At 38.4% G+C, this 15,302-nt stretch overlaps 1 protein-coding gene across 1 annotated transcript in view; it reads right to left on the bottom strand.

Annotated features, from left to right (window-relative positions):
• Window positions 1-3,952: 3,952 nt before the first annotated feature.
• LOC140738653 (uncharacterized) overlaps window positions 3,953-15,302 on the bottom strand; it is a 100,886-nt gene continuing 89,536 nt past the window's right edge. The window contains exons 41-47 of the mRNA XM_073066272.1: window positions 12,652-12,721; window positions 10,819-10,919; window positions 10,701-10,732; window positions 9,068-9,178; window positions 8,027-8,075; window positions 5,768-5,885; window positions 3,953-4,362 (exon numbers count right to left, since the gene is read on the bottom strand). Coding sequence (XP_072922373.1) covers window positions 4,182-4,362; window positions 5,768-5,885; window positions 8,027-8,075; window positions 9,068-9,178; window positions 10,701-10,732; window positions 10,819-10,919; window positions 12,652-12,721 — 662 coding nt within the window. The 3' untranslated portion in view covers window positions 3,953-4,181. The remainder of the gene's footprint in view (window positions 4,363-5,767; window positions 5,886-8,026; window positions 8,076-9,067; window positions 9,179-10,700; window positions 10,733-10,818; window positions 10,920-12,651; window positions 12,722-15,302) is intronic.

Raw genomic sequence — 15,302 nt, 5'->3', positions numbered from 1 at the left:
CCAATGTTAACTCCCTATTCAACTTGCACCCAATATCCATGCCACTGTTTGGGGGCCTGTAGACAACACCCATTAGGGTCTTTTTGCCCTTACTGTTCCTCAGTTCTATCCACACAGACTCTACTTCTCCTGATCCTATGTCCCCCCCTTGCAAAGGACTGAATCTCATTCCTCACCAACAGGGCCACCCCACACCCTCTGCAAACATTTCTGTCCCTACGATAGCACGTATACCCTTGTACATTCATTTCCCAGGTCTGATCTCCCTGCAGCCATGTCTCCATTATCCCAACATCATAGTTACCCATTCGCACCTGAGCTTCAAGCTCATCCGCCTTATTTCTGACACTTCGTGCATTCAGATATAGAATTTTTAGCTCATTTCTCCTCTCTCTGTTTAAATCGCTGCCTATTGTGCTTAACCCAGCTCCCCGAACTCTCATCGGGCTATATGCCTCTTGAATTTTGTTGTCCTTCCTAAATGTACTTATTCTTTCTGCACATTTAACTCCATGTTCCGTCAGACCATCCCTCTGTACATGTGTCCTCCTTATCACTTGTTCCGCCTCACCTTTCTCTACTACACACTTAATATTCCGGAACCGTGTCATCCCCACCTGTCCTTTATTCTTCATCTCGCTATCCTCTCTCACATTCTGGATCCCTGCCCCCTGCAAATTTAGTTTAAACCCCACCCCCCACCCCCCAGCAGCACTAGCAAACTTTCCTGCAAGAATGTTAGTACTGCTCCAGTTCAGGTGTAAACCATCCCACCGGAACAGATCCCACCTTCCCTGGAACAAAGCCCAATTATCTAAAAACCTGAAGCCCTCCCTCCTGCACCATCCTCTCAGGCACGTATTAATCTGTATAATCCTTCTGTTCCTTGCCTCACTCGCACGTAGCACAGGTAGCAATCCTGAGATTGTTACCCTGGAGGTCCTGCCCTTCAGCTTCGCACCTAACTCCCTTACTCATCCTACCCACGTCGTTGGTCCCTACATGGACCACAACATCTGGGTTCTTGCCCTCCCTCTCGAGAATAACCTGCACCCGATCTGAGATGTCCCGAACCTCGGCACACTCCTGATCTTCCCCACAAAATCTCCTATCTGCCCCCCTGACTATAGCATCCCCTATCACTACCGCTCTCTTCTCTTCCCTCCTCCCCTTCCTAGTCGAGGGTCCAACCTCAGTGCCACAGACAGGACCACTGCAACTTGTTCCTGGTAGGTCATCCCCACCAACAGTATCCAAAACGGTATACTTATTGTTGATGGGAATGGCCACAGGGGTGCTCTGCTCTCTCTGTCTGCTCCCCCGCCTCTCTTGACTGTCACCCATTTGCCCACCTCCTATCTTTTCGGTGTGACTACGTCCCGATAACTCTTATCTATCTCTGTCTCTGCCTCCCGAACGATCTGTAGTTCATCCAGCTCCTGCTCCAATTCCCTAACTCGGTCTGATAGGAGCTGCAGCTGGATGCACCTATTGCAGGTGTGGTCATCAGGAACAACTGTGTTGACCCTGACCTCCCACATACTGCATACGGAGCACACCACTGCTCTAACTATCTCCCCCATTACCTGATCCCAGATTAGTCAGAATAAATGAAAAAAGTACCTACCGACCTTACCTTTTTTACCTCAGCAAGCACGTACTCAGGCTCACTGATTTCCTCTCGCCAAAGCCCAGCACTCCGCTGCGCGCTCCTGACAGTGGGCCTCTTTTTAAACTCCGCGCTGGCCGCGCACGTCACCCGCGCCTGCGCAGTTTTACCTTCCTCCTCAGGTACTGTCCAGGTAGGTCCGACGGTCTCGGCCTACCTACAACGGCTGATCCTCCGATCTCCAGTCGTCTGTCGACCTCGAACACTCCTTGCTCCCGCTCCGCTGCCCACTCTTAAAAGTGGGCTTCTTTTTAAAATCCGCGCTCGCCGCTGACGTCACCCGCGCCTGCGCAGTTTTACCTTCCTCCTCAGGTACTGTCCAGGTAGGAAAGTGAACCCTGGTCGCTGATACTGTAAAGTGTTGTGCTAACCATATCGTGCCTGCTACATCTGAATGCAATGGTATTCCTGAGTGTTCGTCCGGGAATTGCATGACTGACAGTAGTATAAACTGAAGGGAAGCCACTGATATAATGATTTTTCTTTTTAATATCTCTCAGCACTCTTTAGCAAGAGACAAGGTGTTAGTGTCTGCTTTATGAACAATACTTGGCGTTGCACTGATGTGTCGAACTACAAGGATTCTCTCAAACCTCTACAGTTGTGCTATAGATACTTTCCTGACAGGCTGCATTTTAGCCTTTTTGGCAAAAAGTACTGTATAAGATTACCAGAACCTACAGAGGCTCATAAACACAGTCCAATCTATCACAGGCTCTTAATATCCTTCCATCCAGTCCATCCTAACAGTGCATTGCATCAGTAAGACTAACAATGCCGTCAGGAATGCCTACCACTCTGGCCATTCCTTTTTCTCCTTTCTACCATCTTGGAGAAGGTACTGGAGCTTGAAAGTCCAAACAACCAGATGCAGGAACAGTTTCATTCCCACTGCTATTAGACACCGGAGTCAATCACCTTTTAACATTCCCTTTCCAGTGATACTAACATGCTTTAGAACGTTTAATTCTATCTGTTCTTATTTTTACTTTAGCATTTTTTTGCATTACCTCAGTTTACACAACTATGCTTTGTACCATTCCATTTTTGTCCCTTTGTGGTATTTATTGTTGTATTTATTATTATCATGTATACTGTTTATTGTGAGTTTTACACAATTAAAGAATTTCATAAACTGACTTGAATTTTCTTCTAACAGTCAAATGCTATTTTTACTCAAAAATCACTGTTAGAACAATGCTTGAAATTGGGGAATTAGTAGATCTTGAGAAAATTTGATTCTGTGCTACATCTCCAGTCATTATGGGCTTCAAGTATCTCCATGAAGGACATTTCTAAATTATTTGCATTCCTTTATTAGTTCACTATCACCCTTACCCTAAAGAAATAACCTCTATCCATCGAAAGAGTAATAAGGCAAGTCCCCACACTTAGAATATTAACAGATTTTCATTTCCCAGTCATAATCAGAGAAAACCTCAGTTTGTGTATAAATGATTTGCTCTTTCCAATCTAGTCTCCTCTTTATTGCATAGAATATAAAGATTTCCTTCTGAAAAATTTACATTGAAATCTTCACTAGTTCTAAAACAGATTTAGATGAAAGGAACCTCCAAGTATCAAAACTACTTACGACACAGGCAAAATAGCAGCAACTTCTTATCTCTTTGATACTATGTGATGTTCTGACACAGTGGCAGTGATGTTTTAGAATGAAGGTTAGGGAATTATTTGAAAAGTTTAGTTACATTCATACTCCACCATTAAAAACAAAATGGCATTGTCCTATTAACTTAAAAATATCATGCTTTGGAGAATATTTCTGGTACATTGTAATAATAATAGGCATCCGTTGGTCTCTAGAGACCATGGATTTGCGCCTTGGAAAGTTTCCAGGGCACAGGCCTAGGCAGGGTTGTACAGGAGACTGGCAGTTGCCCATGCTGCAAGTTTCCCCTCTCCATGTCACCGATGTTGTCCGAGGGAAGGGCAAGGGCCAATACAGCTTGGCACCGGTGTCATCGCAGAGCAATGTGTGGTTAAGTGTCTTGCTCAAGGATACACTACGCTGCCTTAGCTGAGGCTCAAACTAGCAACCTTTAGATCACTAGACCAGCACCTTAACCACTTGGCCATGCGCCAACACACTGGTACATTGTATAATGGCAGATTTCAATAAATCTTTATGCTCCTTTTCTGTCCAGGGCAGCTCAGAACTGACAACAGTTGTGAATTTTAAAAAAATGTGATGAATGAAGTGTTCATCTCTGAATATTTTACAAACTAAACCATCTCTAAGCAGATAGTAATTGACTATGGAGATTTGCTTGCAGTTATTTATTGATAAGCTTTAGCAATTTCGTACAAATTAAAAAGTTCATGCAGCAATGTAGCTAATGTTACATTTATTTTTCTCTCAATTTAGAAATCAAGTAGAAGCAATTCTTTCTAAACATAATGTGATTGGCTAAATGTAATGAATTATATTTTTTTATCAGAAGGAAAAAGAGAATTGGGCTTAGTATTGGGCTTCATCATCTAGAAAAGTTGTTTAAAAAGTAGCCAGCTTAGGGCAGATGGTCTTCTTACAGTCACAAGACTTAATATGGATATAACTGTACGAAATTTTTAATGCACCATCTTGAGCACTCAGGTCCACGCTCTTTCTTTCAGTCTGTGTTTCTTGACAGCACTCACATTGATGGTCAATTTTGTCTGTCTTAGGGTTATATCTGGAAAAATAAGATGACAGAATTATACATACATGAACAATAGTATAGAATTATATAGTCACAATAACCAATGTAACAAAATATACTTCTTTCATTATGGTGCTCACTTCATCCAAAATATTTAAGTGAATTTTATATATAATGAATCATATGTTGAGCCCAAGAAATCTTATTACACTTAAGATAAATAAATCAAAACAGAGATAGAGAATAAAATATTATAATGGAATCAGCTACCAAGTGGTTTCTATGTCAATAAGGCCTTCTTGTTTGAAAGTCTGGATTACAGTATGTATAAATACTATGGCTTAAATGTGCTTGGATAGCTTGTAAGCAAGCATTCACTTCCACTGATGGTGAGTACTAGATGATGCAAAAATAATATTTGAAAAAATGTAAGGGATCAAAGGAGAGGATTCACAGATTCTCAGATGTAATACTGGAAGTTCTTGGAGTGCATTTCAGAGAAGGAAGTTTCAGAAGCAACAAATACAGAGGAATAGGATCAATGTGGCTTGTAGCTTTTCAGCTAATCACCAGTAACAAATATGACTTCAAAAACCTCAGCTGTAATCGGTTTAAATTAATATAGCTAATCACAACTATGCTATGCAGCCTCTTTGAGCCAAATCACAATGAAGTTCTGGGCAGCTATTCCTAAGAGGCAATTCACCACACTTATGAGGCTCTTGGGTTAAAAGAAGAGCAAATCCAGCATTATAGCTTAAGACTCCATTTTGGTCACCTAACAGTGGAAAAATCGTCCTTCATGAGGAGTGAACAGGAAAAACGCTAAATAAGCAAACTGCATCAATTTAATTGTGCTCATGATCTGTAAGCTTCCTGGATACACCATCCAGAGACAGAGAAGCAGTTTCAGCGACAGGTTACTGTCGATGCAATGCTCCTCAGACAGGATGAAGAGGTCAATACTCCCCAATGACATTAGGCTTTACAATTCAACTGCCAGGACTTAAGAACTTTTTTTAAAGCTATTATTAATGCTTTTTGAGTTAGTGATTTAGATGCATATCATATTATTACTGAGTTAAGTATTGTATGTAATGAGTTTTTGCTACAACAAGTGTATGGGACATTGGAAAAAATGTTGAATTTCCCCATGGGGATGAATAAAGTATCTATCTATCTATCTATCTATCTAACATCGGTACTTAAAACATCCATGTAGACAGGGAATACGTGGAAAATGAACAGAAACAAACTTGCCATATGGAAGGTTAAATTTAAATTTACCAGCATCTTTCAAACAGAATTGATTAGTTAATATGAGAAAATAGTCCTCTAGTTATTGTCCAGTCCCATTACTATTTAATCTCTCTTATAAAACAGTATTTAATGATTCATTTTTAAAATCACAATGTAAAATTAATAGGTAAATACTTACTCAGTTATGCCAGGGCAATTCCCTTGACAGATATTCATTTCAACTTCTGCTGTATAGGTTGTACCGTTGATTACTTTCGTGATGGTGGTTGCTTTAGCTATCTGCTTACATGTACGTACTGGAATGAATAATATTTTTACACCTTAGCTCTAATTGAATAGAGTTTATTTTTGTACATTTCAGACAGTAAGCAACTTTGACTTTTGGCAGGTTCATTTACACTAAGATATTCTTAACTAATCTTTACAGATTTTCTCCCAGAACACCCGTGGCTGCATAAAAGCTAATAACATTAAACAAGATAATCATGCAAAAGACACTTACTTATTCTAATATTGTGAAAGAGAACTTTCCCAAGATTTATTGGAACTCATGGTATTATTTTGCTTCAAGGTAAGAAGCGTGAGGATTAATGTTAGGGCATGTTTAACCTCAATAAAATTAGAGCTAATGAGAATGGAGAGACAGTCTAATGCTCCTAACACTCTGATGCCCTAATAATGATCCTCTACTCTGTTCACAACACTGTATAGTGAACAAGTGTGTTAGTTTTCAAATTATCTTTCTGCTAATGCAGCATCCCAGGAATTAAAAATTAAATGGAAATTTCATGCTGTATTTGTATTTTACATGAGCACATGGCCTCATGTGCTGATTTGATGTCATACAAACTAGTTTCAGAGTAGACTCTTATGGTTGTTAACGATCTCATGACATCATTCAAAGAAGTTTGAGAGAGCTATTCTAACTTGCCTCTCAACGTCCAACCCCAAGTTTCCGTTGTGAGAGGTGAAGATGGGTAAGACCATCCAACAAGACTCTGGTGACGGTGTAAAGGTCAATCCCCTGTACAGTGGATACACTGGATTACAGAAACATTGATGAACTCCAACCATACCAATGACTTTGGATTTTGGAGACGTGAGTGCATCAATGGCATATGCACCGCTTGGAGCTAAGAGCCCAAGCAGAAGAAGAAGGGAGTTAACTCAGTGCCCAATCAGCATTTATCCATAGCAATAAATGATCAACATCATTGTTGTTGAAAGGGCTTTGCTTTACAAAATTTGGCCTGTGCTGTCTTCAACTGTGAAAATATATCAAAATTATGCTGGTTTTTTTGTAGATTTTGTAGTTCTTGGCATCTCTCAGAGTTATATATGAATGGGAATCTTTACATCCAGGTGACCCTTTTATCTTGACCTTATATGTCACTGGTCAAACTTCAATATTTAAGTAACGCAACATTGTGCAATTTATCACTCATAGCGCCACCTGGTAAAATGTTTTGGGTAGGAAAGACTATATCAGTAAATCTAGCAAAGATGAATCTTTAAGATTGATTTATTTACAAAAAAGGAATTGGTAATAACTTGAGGCCTATCACTATTATCCCATAATTAATAATCTTTTAGGTCAAATGTTTCAACATTATCAGAATGTTGTAATAATTCCTAGTAATAACATAATGTTAATTCTGAAGAAAAAAACAAAATTCTGATTTGAAGATGGATATGGTCCAAAATGACTAACAAACACTTCTTAAAATCTATAGTGTGTTATATTAATAGGTTTAAAAGGTACATTTGTCAGAGAAATGTATACAATCTACATCCTGAAATTCCTTTTCTTCACAAACATCCATATAAACAAAGGAGTGCCCCAAGGAATGAATGACAGTTAAGTGTTAGAACCCCAAAGCCTCCCCCCCAACTCCACCCTCCCATGCTCAAGCAGCAGCAAAGCAATGATCCACCCCCCACCAACCAGAAGAAAAGCAACGGCACCCCCTACTGAATACTCAAGCATGCAGCAAAGCATCAATAAAGACACAGACTTGCAATACCCCAAAGACTACTAGTTCACCCAGTATTCAACATACCACAGGATCTCTCTCTCTCTCTAATAAGGGAGAGAGCGATGTCTCCATTTCACAACAGCGAGAGGGGGGACATAGCAAAGCAACTCTCTGATTTACCATGTAAGCCAAAGATTGTAACAGAGCTTCTATGGTGCATCAGAGCTGGGAATATGAATACCAACTGGGTGTTTTGCTCCTGATGATAATTAATAATGTTACAGAAGATCCCGGTGTTAGGATAGAGAAAAAGCAAGCATAATTAATTAATTGTCACTGAAGTGAAAGTTCTATTCCTTGAGCTGATTCAAAATTGGATCTAGTTAGGAAAGTTAGATTTGATTGATCATTCATACAATGTTGTATAAATGTAAGCGTTTTGTTAATAATTGAATGCTTACTTGGAGCACACGTGTAGCAGCAGTGGTCGTCATCCCATATCTTGTCAGACTGAACAATGAGAATTAACAGTCAGCGTTAATATAGTAATGATCTATGTATTTACTTATTGTTAGATTTTGATTATATAGGAATCTCAATTTGGTCATGTGTTAAATTGTGAATTAAAAAAGTAAGGTATCTGCTTATGTGTTAACAAGTCTTTCAGAAATACCTCAATTTACAACACAGCATTCTCAAATTATATTCATAGGTGGCAGAACCATTATGATTTCCTTGGATCTGTTAGTTAGCAACTTGTTTCTGAATATCTAAACCCTCAATTATGTATTTTTCTTGCCGTAAATTTTATAACATTAGCCTATTTCAGTTGTTGAGGTTAATGACAGTCAACTTCCACCATGGATGGCCTTCTGCCATGGAAGATTATTCTATTCTATTCCAATATTCAGTTAGCATGTCAATCTGCTGCTACCAGTCTTTATTTGTTTTATCCTGGAGTTATGCTGATGGCTTAAACTATAATATGTATGTAAATTGGAACACATCAGGCTGAGTACATTTCTGCTGTGGGAGGGAATGGGAGATAAACTGAAAATGTGACAAAGTGTGACACAGAAAATTAAAAAAGGTGTAGTTGCAGAGGGAGAGGGAAGCCACTTAAAATGGTGTTGAGGGAAGTGAGTTAGAAGTCAAGTAAAGGCAAATATAAACAGAAAATGTGGCATTATTTCTGTTTGAGTGTTGACTATAACCTAGCCAGTGTTTCTGCCAACATATTAAGCTTAACAACATATTTATACCTAATACATAAAATGTTTTTGATGTTAAAAGAATAAAATAAAGCACATTGGCGTCTATTCGATTTTTTTGTAGTTAAGGTTCCTTGGCTATTTTATAATCCTAGGTTTATTCATCAAATGATTTGCTTTGCAATGATTATTACTTTCAGTTAAACAATTGACTTTTCATTTCACCATATCTACCTAGTTAACAATCCTTAGGGTAAAGAAGCTAACAAATGTAACAACTAATGTACAAACCTCTTTGCAAGGAGCCTTGAAGGGACATGTCCTTACAGTTGTTAAAATGCCCCTTCTAGTGCAATTGTGGAAAGTGCAATTATCATTCTCATCCTTCCATATGTTATTTAACTTGGAAAGAAAGAAACAAAATAAGTACATTCAACTGGCTTCACAGACTTCAGAAAAATATTTATATGAACATTTCTTGAATCAAATGGGCAGTGACAGAAATTCCATGATTGGCATTGCTAACAAGTATCTTGTTTAAATATAATGTGCAATTCATTTCCATGGAGCTGCCCTGGCCGACACATACAAGATTGTAATGTGAAGGGCAAGTCCCTTTCATTCAATTCCTTTGCTACAAGTGAAACTTGGATGTTAAAATACTGAAAAGATTGCAAGCTCTTTGAGAAGAAACTGTGTTTAAAGATTGTCCAAGGCTGTGATCCTAGTACCACAACCATTTCTTAGTGTGCCTCATCTCAGCTAGCATGTTGACACTGTAATATTGCATGTACTTGTGGGGCTGTAGTTTTGAGTCCAGCTTGCTTTCATTTGCATCTTTTCAGAGAAATAGAAGGTGGGATGAAACTTTTCACCTTCCTGCATGACCAAGGTTTCCCTTTCCAGAATCCTTTCCTAATATCCAATCCTTCTGGTAATTTTCTGTTAAAAGAATTGGGAATACATGAATCACTGAATATTTGGGGGCAATATCCTGGTTACATGGACATGTAAGAATTGGATTTATTAACCATAAAGTTGTCGATTCAGAAATGTAATTGATTGTAAGTATCAGCCTGGAACTTTGCAGGGGTATTACAACAAGAGATCAATAGTTCCCTCAAGAAACTTTGTGAATAACCATTTATACCATTTAGTTGGGATTGCTACTGAAATTACAACCAAAATTTAGGGAGAAATGCTCTGAAATTCTCAACATAGATTCTTGTTTGCTAATAGGTAGTTATTGATGTTCCAGAAAACTAATGTTTACTTCTTAATTTGTTAATAACAAACCTGGAAGCTGCCATTAATGTTTTACAACAACTACTTCTGTTAGTTATTTCTTGCAAGCCAGTACACAAATTAATACAGTCAATAATTTGGTTCAAATTTATGATCACAATTTTACTAATCCAAAAATATAATAAAGTTTTATGACTTGGAAGGCAAGGGCCTGATTTGAGCTGAATTTCCATTGCACATCATTTATCTGTCTCATCAAACTGTTTCAACAAGGTTGTATCAGTAGGAAAGATGGAGTGAAAAACAAACTGTGTTTCCCATTTGAAAAATTCAAAGATCAAAGTAAATTTATAATCAAAGTCACCATATACAGCCTGAGAATTTGTTGTCTTGCAGTCATACTCAATAAATCCAATAACTCTAATAGAATTAATGAAAGACCACATTCAACAAGGCAGACAATCAGTGTGCAAAAGTCAAAATCTTGCAGATACAAAAGAAAAATAAGAAATAATAATAATAATAATAACAAAAAATAAATAAACAATAAATATTGAGAACATGAGATGGAGAGTCCTTGAAAGTTGTGAAAGCCACAAATGCCACTGGTAATTAATGTACTCTATGTTCTTATGAAGCACTTTTTACAAAAAGGGAATATCAAATTCTGAATTCCTACCGGTCTTCGGTTTCCATCCTTGTCCTGACAACCTGTTTTTCAGGGAAAAGGATTCATGAGTACTGTGATTTTAATTGATACAATAATCAAAATTATCTGTTATTAACTCTGAGCTTACATGATGAAACACATTTCGTCTTGTCTTCAGATCTCATCATTCCAGTTGGGCAGTAACAGCCTTCTTCATAAGAAAGTAGATCTTCTCCGCTTATTATTGCACTAAAAAACAGATTGCAAAGTTTTTATATTCAGAAGAAGTTGTTAATTTTCACAAAATATTTCTAGAACTTTATCCCAGCAGTTTGCCAGAAGATTGGCTACATTCTCACACCAATCCTACTGCAGGTTCAGAGGAATAGTACAAAATATTCTTGCAGTGTCCCTCTGGATGAAGTGTCCCACATATCACCTTCCACCGGTGTTAGCCAGAAGTTTTACCTAATCCCTTTTCACCATAGATTCCAATGTGTATTCCTTTCAAGGAGAATTACATAAATAATAAAGACTAATTTTCTCTAAGTCTGCAGATTATTCTGGAGTTTTTCAGTGGTATACACTTGGACCTGAATGACTGCCTGCACACTTCCATTAATATGTTGTCTGCTAGACTACTTCTTGCTGTTATTGATCCTTTAACAAGGTAATGGAAGTCAGGCATCCTCTACTCATGTGACCTGCAGCAACTACCTTTGAGAAGATGGTGGGGACAACCTTCTTCAACTACTGTAATGCTGCGGGTATAGTACTGCCAAAGTGTGGTTATGTGGAGTTCCAGAATTATAATCATTAATGGTGATCCATTTCCAAGAGAAGATAGTATGTGACTTGGAGGAAAACACGGTGATCCCATATACCTGTTGCTCGTCTTTGGCGCAGAAGTTGTCAGTTTTAGAAATGTTGATTTGCTTAGATCAGTTACTGCAGTGCATTTTATAAATTGCTCAAACAACAGTCATGCGGATGTAGTAACACATACATTAAGAAGCTTTTATAGTTGCAGTTATTCAGGAAAGTTGAGAGCATTCTAACAAACTTCCTAATTATGCCTTCTCAAAGGTGGAATATTTTCGGGATGTTGGGGCATGGGTCAACTACAAAAATTTACCAAGTCAGTGCCTTGCTCCACGATGCCATAATGAGTGCTATCGCAATGTTAAGGGCAATCACTTGCAACTTTCAGAATTTTGAAATGATGTTTAGAATTCAGAGATCCTGTCAAAACCCAAACTCGGCATCTGTCAGCAGATTGCTTAAGCTGGATCAGATTTATCATTACAATGACACATGGAAGGATTACTTTTGTCCCATTATTGCAAAGCAGTAATGAACTTATGGTGTAAGTAAGGTAACTGATGAAGCAGCTGAACATGACTAGGCTAGAATTTATCCAGATGAATTCCTACATCATGTCCTTCAGTTGAGATGACTGATTTGTAACAACAACAACAACCATCTTCCTCTGTGCAAAGTACGATTTCAATCATTGATGCAAATTAATTTAATTATACTGTGAATTTCTGCTCCAATCACTGACATAGGACCAAGTGGTTCAGTATCAGGAGCGTTAATCATATTGTCCAGTCAAGTGACAAACACTACTGTGTTGTTTTAGGAGTTTGCATGATTAAAGAATTTAGCACCAGGAGTAAGTGGATTTAAAATAGCTTTACATTTTATTTTTGGCAAATTAACTATTTGTCGGACTTGAATTTCCTCAGGATTTCCTTAATTTGTGGCCTCCAGTTTTTGCTTGTTAAGGGTGAAAGATGATATTGCTGTACCAAGTCATATGACAGATGACCTATTTGCTCATTTGGCAGCTAAATTGCATGCTGTAACAAACTCCTGCAGAAAAGAGTATGTTCGAAAATTATTTATTTATTCCAGAGGGCAATGTAAAACAGTAACTGCAATCCAATTAAACTATAAAACAAAAATATCCCATACTTACTTATCCTCACAATAATCATCAGATTTCTGGACACAACCCTTGTAAACAAAATTTTCCTTGCATTCCATTTCTGAAAAAAAAATTATAAAAAATATTTTAAAATGTACAATATTAAGCATTCTGAGCAACCATCATAAATAAATAGATAATGGCTCAATTTTAAAAGAATTGAGCATAAAAATGCCAATATTTTGTTACAAGTACGAATACACACTCCTACACTGGAATTCAAAATCTTGAAATGAAACTTATTCATATTGCTTGGTCATTCCATTCAGAAATCTGATGGAGGAAGGGAATGGATTAACTACTGATAACAGTGAAGATTGCAGAAGATAAGTCTTCTTAAGTCTCCATCTCCTTTTTCTTAGTTACTGGCCATGATGTTATCCATGAGTATATTTATGGTCCGGCATTATTAAAAGAGACCATAATCTCTTTTCCTATTCCAATAAAACAAAACCCAAGACATTGCGATGTGGACAGAATGAAAATATTTTCTAATTGGCTGGAAAGATCGTGGTCAGAAAGCCACATAAAAATAGAAAATGTCTGCACTTTGAGGAGGACAGCTCCTCTATAAAATTTGATTGCAACACCTTAGGTAAACACATGGATGATAGAAAAATGGAAGTCTGTCCAGGAGGAAAGGATTAGGTTGATCTTAAGAGTAGGTCAAAAGGTTGGCACATCATAGGCCAAAGGGCCTGTACCATGCTGTAATGTTCTATGTTGTATCTTTTAATATAGAGAAGTCATTCTAAATGAAACAAGTAAGTTTGATTTAGATGGTCACTAGATGCTACTCTTGCTTGTATAGCTCGCATAATGACATCAGTTATCAATATAGTATTTTGAAAAATTATCATTTAATTAATTATGTAAATATACTTCAACAGTTTCTCACTATCACTGACAATCAGCAGTCCATGGAAGAACGATGGGGCCTCAAATGCCAATGGTTTCAAGTCCAGTCACAAGTTGTGGACTTTTCCACTTCATGGTACGTATGTAATAAAGATGTCTTTAGAGAAACTGCAGGGCTGGAATAGGCAAACACAACCTTGTTATTCATAATGAGTGTAAACTTCGCTATGGGTAACCCTGGGTACAATGCAGCCCATTAGTTTCTGTTCCCTTGACTTCCTCTGACAAACTGATTAAGTTGAATGATATCTGGAATTTATAATAGCTCTTTAAGAGGCTTTAAAATGAGCAAAATGCAGAAATTGCTGGAAGCACTCAGGAAGTTAGGCAGCATCTATGGGACAGAATAAACAGTTGACGTTTCAGGTCAAGATCCTGCATTAGGATTAGAAAGGAAGGGGGCAGAAGCCAGAATAAGGTGCTGGGAGGGAAGAAGTACAAGCTCACTGTTGACAGATGAGGGGGAAGGAGGGTAGGGTTCGGGATGAAGTAAGAAGCTAGAAGTGGATAGGTGGAAGAGGTAAAGGGCTGAAGATGAAGCAGAATATGCAAGAAAGGAAAGGAGGAGAGGAACCAAAGGAGGGTGATGGGTAGGTAAGGGAAGAAATTACCAGAACTTAGAGAAATCCAAGTTCATGCCATCAGGTTGGAGGCTGCTCAGACAGAATATGATGTATTGCTTCTCCACTCTGAATTTGGCCTCATCATGGCAGTAAAGGAGACAAACATTGGTGTATCAGTATGAGAACATGAAGTTGAACTGAAATGGATAGACACTCGGAGATCCTGCCTTTTGTGGTGGGCACAGCAAAATGCTCAACAAAGCAGTTCCCAAATCTGCAATAGACTTACCGATGTACAGGAGGCTGCACCTTTGTTCTGGGCTTTGTGTGCTCAAAATTTCCAGTATCTGCAGAATCTCTTGTGTTTAAAGTGAACATTTCTTCACTTATAAATCTGTTGAGGTTGCCTATTTATCCAATCCCCCCCGATTTGGCCTCCTCTACAGTGGTGAGACCGGATGTAAATTGGGAGACTGCTCTGTCATGCACCTCCACTCCATCCACTTAAAGCAGAATTTCAAGGCAGCCAACCATTTTATTTCCTGTTCAGACTTGTTGGTCCATGACCTTCTCTTCTACCACGATGAGGCCACTCTCAGGGTGGAGGAGCAACACCTCATATTTCATCTGGGTAGTTTCCAACCAGATGGAATGAACATTGATTTCGTCTTCTGATAATTTTTTTTTCTTTTCCTCTCCTGCTTTCCCCTTCTTCTATTTCCCACTCTGGCCTCTTACCTCTTCCCTGCGTATCACCTCCCCTCCTTTCCTTTCTTCCATGGTCCAGCCTTCTCCAGCCTTTTACATTTCCCACCCACGTGACTTCACCTATCACCTTCTAGCTTGTTCTCCTTCTCCTCGGCCTCCTTTTTATTCTGGCATCTTGCACCTTCCATTCCAGTACTGATGATGGGTCTTGGCCTGAAATGTTGACTGTTTATTCATTTCCATAGGTGCTGCCTGACATGCTGAATTCCTGCAGTACTTTGTGTGTTGCTTTGGATTTCCAGCATTTGCAGAATCTCTTGTGTTTAACATCAAACTGTTTTGTTTCCCTCTGAATTATTCATCTCAGCAAAATACCCTATCAGAGTACAAAATAATTCTGGAATTATAGACACGTGAACCCTACTTCAGAGGAGGGCAAATTATGTGAGAAGA

Source organism: Hemitrygon akajei, chromosome 14 (genome assembly GCF_048418815.1).
Source record: "Hemitrygon akajei chromosome 14, sHemAka1.3, whole genome shotgun sequence".
Taxonomy (NCBI): Eukaryota; Metazoa; Chordata; class Chondrichthyes; order Myliobatiformes; family Dasyatidae; genus Hemitrygon; species Hemitrygon akajei.
This window is presented reverse-complemented; position numbering and strand designations above follow the sequence as displayed.